The sequence below is a fragment of the Natrix helvetica genome (assembly GCF_964273705.1).
Source record: "Natrix helvetica genome assembly, chromosome: Z".
Lineage (NCBI taxonomy): Eukaryota > Metazoa > Chordata > Lepidosauria > Squamata > Natricidae > Natrix > Natrix helvetica.
This window is the reverse complement of record NC_138554.1, coordinates 51,661,210-51,667,209: the sequence shown is the minus strand read 5'-3', so window position 1 is coordinate 51,667,209 and position 6,000 is coordinate 51,661,210. Positions and strand designations below refer to the sequence as shown.

Sequence of the window (6,000 nt, the reverse complement as noted above, 5' to 3'; positions counted from 1 at the left end):
AGGCATTGTAGCATCAATCTAAAAGCCATACCAAACTTCTATATCCCTACAGTTCTTCTGCTGTAGGAATACAGAATTTTGATATGGCTTTCTTCTACTGTAGGGAAACCTGATTTCCCGCACAACCGCAATGTAAATGACCCAATTACAAAGCTAGATATTGAAGGTCCTCTTTTCCTCTTAGAGGGAACATTTGCATTACTCCTACTACCAGCTTCTGAGGTTCAGCTCTTTTAAACAGAATGCTTGATAGATGACTTTACAGTAAACGTTCATTAGCCTAGACCAGAAGTCAGCCACCTGTGGCTATGGAGATGCATGTGGCTCTTTCATCCCTCTACTGCGGCTTCCTATCGCCAGTCGGTAAAAGGAAAAATGATGCCATGCTAGGAGGAGACTCTATGGTGGGGGAATTGGACTTCCAGTTGGCAGAGGAAAAAGGATGCCATGATAGGAGGAAACTCTATGGTAGGGGAATCGGACTTCCGGTCGGCCCTTTCAGTGTTTAAGATTGCTGAGCCCTGGCCTAGACTAAATAGACAGAATAGAAATTGAGAAACGTTCTGTCAATTTCTTTTTTCTCTTCAGCAGACTGGCTAAATACCCTGAAAGTGACCATTCTTCCTTCCCCTTTGTGTACTATGAGGGTGAAAGAACTGCACCTATGGCAGTAATTTTCACTCCTTGTTCTCAGCTATTTAGGTCAACAGGAAGTAAAGATGACAGGAGTCCTTGTTTAGTGACTGTCTTGTACAGCAACCATTCACACTTACAACAGTGATGAAAAAGAAACTTTGCAACCAATCCTCACATTTATGACTTACCAGGTCTGTAAAGCAAATGAATGCCAGAGTAAGCTCATAAACACAACCATGGTTTCAATTAGGGACTGCTTTGTTTAACATCTGAGGTGGCAATTGTGGTTGCTAAAGAAAGACTACCTATAAAAGCAATTTCTCTGTTTCTGGGTGTTTCAGGATTAAAAACAGTGATGATATGAAAGTGTCATGAATGAATATACATATTTGAATATAAATACTTAAACATAGCTGAATATTCTTTGTACATGCTGTTCTCTTCCTCCTCCTCCTCCTCTTTCTTTTACAGGAAATAGAGTCCCTATTAAGAACCTGAATTCCATTTTGGAAAAAATGGGGATTAGTTTAACAGAGGAGGAAATGAAGAAAGCATTTGAGCAAGTTACAGTTGATGGTAAGAACTGCAAGAATGTATATTTAAGTGCTAAGAGAGTAGAAAGTAGCAAGGGAGGCCAGGAGCTCAAGAACATTAAGCAGGAAGAACTCCCAGAGTTTAAAACAAAATACCTCATAGGCAAGACAATGCTCCCACATTCATCAGAACTGTTGGTGTTTACAACATTTTTGGAGACTTGGCCTTAAAACTGGCCTTATTATTATTAACTTTTTTTAAAAAAATTAAAGGGCATAAAACAAATTCTCAAAACACATTCAGTACCTTGCCTCATGGAATAACCTTGGAAACCTATTTAGGTTATACCCAAATGTTCTTTAAAGCACTAAGAAATAGGTGAACTCAGAATAATCTTCCCCAATCTGATGACTTCCAAATGTATTAGAACTACAGTGTCCTAAAGACTCAGGGGATACGCTATGAAATTTTGGGATATTACAGGTTAAACCCATGGGGGGGGGGGATCTGGTTGCACCTTTTTTAAATCAGATGTAGGTTAGTGAGTTTTAATTAGGGATATTTATAGAGGTTCTCTTTCCACATGTGTCTTTTTCCTGTGTCCCAAGACCAGAGTGCAACAAAGCATCCCCCTCTGATCATCCAAGACTATTGCATATAATAATAATGCCTTGCTTTGGAAGTGGTGTTTCCTCTTTCTTAATTGTCCCTTTTTAAAATATTAGTGTTTGTTAATGTAAGAACAATGTTGAAAATGCATTTCCCATTTGTGGTGTTCAGTTCTTCTCATTTGTCATTTCTGTAATCTTCAATTAGATGGAATGGTAAACTTGAATGAATTCACAAGGAATCTTAGAGTGTTGCAGGAGTTACCTCGACCTATTGGTGAGTGGTGGCTTGGATACAAAGCTAGCACTGATTATGTTACCTAACTGGATAATGAAATGTCTGCAAGAAAACCACCAAGCTCAAAGAGCAGCAAGGACTCCACAGATATAAGAATTGTTTATTTAATTGCCAAATTCAGAGGGAGGTGTACACTATTTTAAAATGCCAACGCAATAAGACAAGGAAAATACCTATATAAAAGTCCAGGGGGAAAAAACAGAGCGACCTATAAATTCCTATAAGAGGTTTTCTATTACTGCCCATCCTAATCCATGCCTAAGAAGGAAGCCAAGTTTTCAAAGACATTTTAAAGACAATCAGGGTGGGAGCCACACAGATCTCTGGAGAGAGTCTGTTCCAAAAAATTGTATTCTGCTAGAAAAGTCCTGTTTATGGGATTTTAATAGATGACATTATTTAATTGATGGGGCCTGGAACATGCCTACGTAGAAATTATTAGAGATAGATCGTCAATCTGGCCTTACACTACCACTATATGTGATAATCACATCTTACTGTTGTGAACTAGGCTTCCCAAGATCATGAAGCAGACTCCACATCATGATAAAACCTCTTTTATTTAAGTTAAAGGGAAATCCTCTTCAGCAAAGTCCTGGCAAACAGTCTTTCATGAGATTTCACTACAGACTTTTATCAGTCTTGGAGAGCTGCCAGGCCGATATCTTCCAAATGCCACGCTGTAGCAGCAATTACTTGGCAAGAAGTCAGGAACGGATCTTCACCCTAATTGTTAGATTGGGTGAATGGATGAGGCAGACTCAGGCTTCAGCAACAACAGCTCTTTATTAAGTGACAACTATGTACAATCCAGCAAAAACTCTGTCTGGCAGCAGCCCTTTTATAGGGAGCTGTCAGACCCTTCGACCAATCAGATTTGAATACTGTTCCCGCCGGAATAGAGGACCTTGGTGGAAACTACTATACTGATTGTCAGTATGTAACACTAATTAATGAACTAATTGTCTCCTGTAAACTCCCCTCCCTTTTCACTCTTCTGTATTCCCTATGGGAGACGTCATTCACCGTCCATCTGTGCCTTTACTCCCAAGTTGGCCTTTGTTCCTTAACTCTTCCATTCTCCTGGCAGCTCTGCACATGCACACATTGGGAACAGGTTCCAGCTGTTCGTCTGCCCCAACTCTGAAGGCAGCTGATAACTATCGGACAGCCTTGGCCCCATCTCTGTCTCTGATGCAGAGCACTCATCAGAGTCTTCCGCAGACTCCAGGACTGGCCCATGTTCCTCCCCAACCTCCTCACTGTCTGAGTCTGCCACCAGCTCCGCTGGCCATTGGCGGGCCACAACACTTGATACACCTTGAAGTGTTACCTGAGGTCATTTGATAAACAATGCAGTTTATAAAGCAGCCTCCCAATTCTAGAATAAGCAAAACTGACCCATCTGTGCAAGAACCTTTGGGCCACAACTGCCATATGCCACCTGCTCTTCAAGCAGAAGTTGGAAATAACCCAATTGCTCATTGGTCCTGCATGGGGAAGTGCTACCCTCTCCAGAACTAAAGAAGGATGAGGGGGGCAAAACATATTTATGTTGGCTGATTAATTTTCTGAAAAATGTGTCCTTCAGCCAATTTATTTTGTTCTTTAGGTGACACAGAAGAAAAAGTTGCTCTGGAAGATGTAGAGTCTCTTTTCTCCAACTTGGGAGTGCAGTTAACCAAAGAGCAGCTCCAAGAAGCATTGAAGAATGTGACCGTGGATGGTGAGTGGAAAAAGAGATACATAAAATAAAATAATAAAATAAAACAAAATATCATATGTCTTACATGAATCTGCTTAGCCCATAACATGCTGTAGAGAATTTACAGTACAATTTTCAGACATACGGGGAGAAAGTCTTTTCTCCAGACTCTTGCTAATAAGCCCTTAGTCTTCTGATTGAGTTAAATCAGAATGTTATGTTTTTTTAATTGAGATTTTAAATGTGCATTACATTTCAATTACTTTTGATAGCTACCTTGACTGGTAAAATATTAATATCTGTCACTTTAATGAAATTTAATTATTAATACACATTTAATAATTTAAATGCAATTAAACTGATTTGCAAAATGTTGCACTCAATTCTTTCTCTTGCATTGCTGCCTACATGGTAAACTCACTTTTAAATGCCTCTGCAGAAAATGAAAAGGTGAAGATGAATGAACTGATTGAAATTGTGGTTAAGACCCAGAGACAAGCAGAGAGTAAGTGAATTTCCATGGCTGGATTAAAATTCTTCAAGCATGCTGGCAATATTTGGGAGAAAAAACAGCTGGGCCTGGTGAGGTTGGAAAAAAGAGGCAGTAATTAGAAGATGAGGAGATAAAACTACAGAAACACATGAATTAGTGGCCTTAGCAAAAGGCAGTCTGCTTGAAATTAGGGGCTGTATACAAAATCAAAAATGTTTTGATTTTGTGGGAATATAGAATACTGTAATGGAAACAGAATTCAGCTTCTTGAGTGGGTGGTGGTTTTTTTAACATCATGTTACAATGATGATATTGGCAGCAGTGATTCGCTAATCTTTGTTGATTTTTCAAAAATCAAGGTTGGGACTGACTATAAAACTATAGGGCAAAAGAGTGAGACATATGTTGTTTGCTCATTCAATGTTTGAATAAATTAAGCAAAATAGTAAAATTCACCAATAACATCAAATGAAGAAAAAGTATGCATATTTTTAAAACTTGTATAGAATCTAGATTTCCATTTTTAAAAGGTTGCTTGTCTGATTTTTGGTATGGAAGATTTGAAAGTTACCTTATGAGTTTTGCTATCTACATATGGAATGCCAAAGTTCTGGGAATATTTGCTGATTATTATTGTTTTTTCTCAGTGGATTGGATTCATGTCAATAATCTAGATAATGCCCTAATCAATATGGGCATTTACCTAACAGATGATGAAATCAAGGAAGTTCTGATAGCTACAGCTCCAAATGGTGAGTCTTTTAGATACTCTGTATTAGTTTTATTTAGAGTCATTTATGATTGGATTTTGTTAATTTGGACAAATCTGTGGTTCCTTCCCTATGAAACATCATCCCCATGGAGATAAGACTTACTCCCCAACTTTGACAATCTTTCACGAGCCCTGAAGATCTGGTTTTGCCAATCGACCTGGGGAACCCGGTGAGGTAGAACCCATCAAGTAGTTTATTTGATTGACAGATTATTGTTAGTCACTGAAAGTGAGTTGGGCAGCCATATAAATTTTTATAAATAAATAAATAAACCAACTTTTTTAACTTTAGTCACTCAACATGCCAAAGAAAACTCTTCTGTTTTAACAATGCAGACTAAGTTAAAAATGGCAGATAACTAAAAAAAAACCTGTTAAGTGAGTCGTGCATAATTTTATAACTTTTTTGCCACAGTTATTAAAGAAATCACTGCAGGTGTTAAGTGAGTCCTTCAGTCATTAAGAAATCCAATGTCCCCATTGACTTTGCTTGGAAAGCCATGGGGGGGGGGGATAGTGATGGAACAGCCTCTAAGGCCTCCCCAACCCATTAAAATACCTCATGCTTTCCACTCCCTGCCGTGCCAGACTCATTTACCTTGCAAAGTAAATGCTTACTTGTCTCCTCTCTCCACAATTTTTTTTCATTTTGAGGGAGAGAAGAGTCGATGGAAGCTCCTGAGTTTGAAAAGTGTTTGTGGTGCCTATCTCCTACCCCTCCCCCAGTCCCTCAATTCCTTTCCGCCACCACCAGGACACTTTTCACCCAGACGGAGACCTGACAGAAACTGGAAGCTTCATCTGCGGCAATTGGAGTCTTTGAAAACTGAGGGATTCGCTCCATTTTCAAGCTCATAGACATCTACAGTATGAGGCCTTTGAAAACAGAGAGATTTGCTTCGTTTTGAAATGCCTCATAGGCGCCCATCTAAGACCTCATAGGCATGAAGCTCC

General features: G+C 39.1%; 1 protein-coding gene across 1 annotated transcript in view; it reads left to right on the top strand.

Moving 5' to 3' along the window:
* Positions 1-308: 308 nt before the first annotated feature.
* EFCAB13 (EF-hand calcium binding domain 13) overlaps positions 309-6,000 on the top strand; it is a gene marked incomplete at its 5' end in the record, with an annotated part of 56,875 nt that continues 51,183 nt past the window's right edge. Inside the window, 6 exons of the mRNA XM_081970637.1 lie at positions 309-363; positions 1,108-1,212; positions 1,987-2,055; positions 3,689-3,802; positions 4,221-4,286; positions 4,922-5,026. Coding sequence (XP_081826763.1) covers positions 309-363; positions 1,108-1,212; positions 1,987-2,055; positions 3,689-3,802; positions 4,221-4,286; positions 4,922-5,026 — 514 coding nt within the window. The remainder of the gene's footprint in view (positions 364-1,107; positions 1,213-1,986; positions 2,056-3,688; positions 3,803-4,220; positions 4,287-4,921; positions 5,027-6,000) is intronic.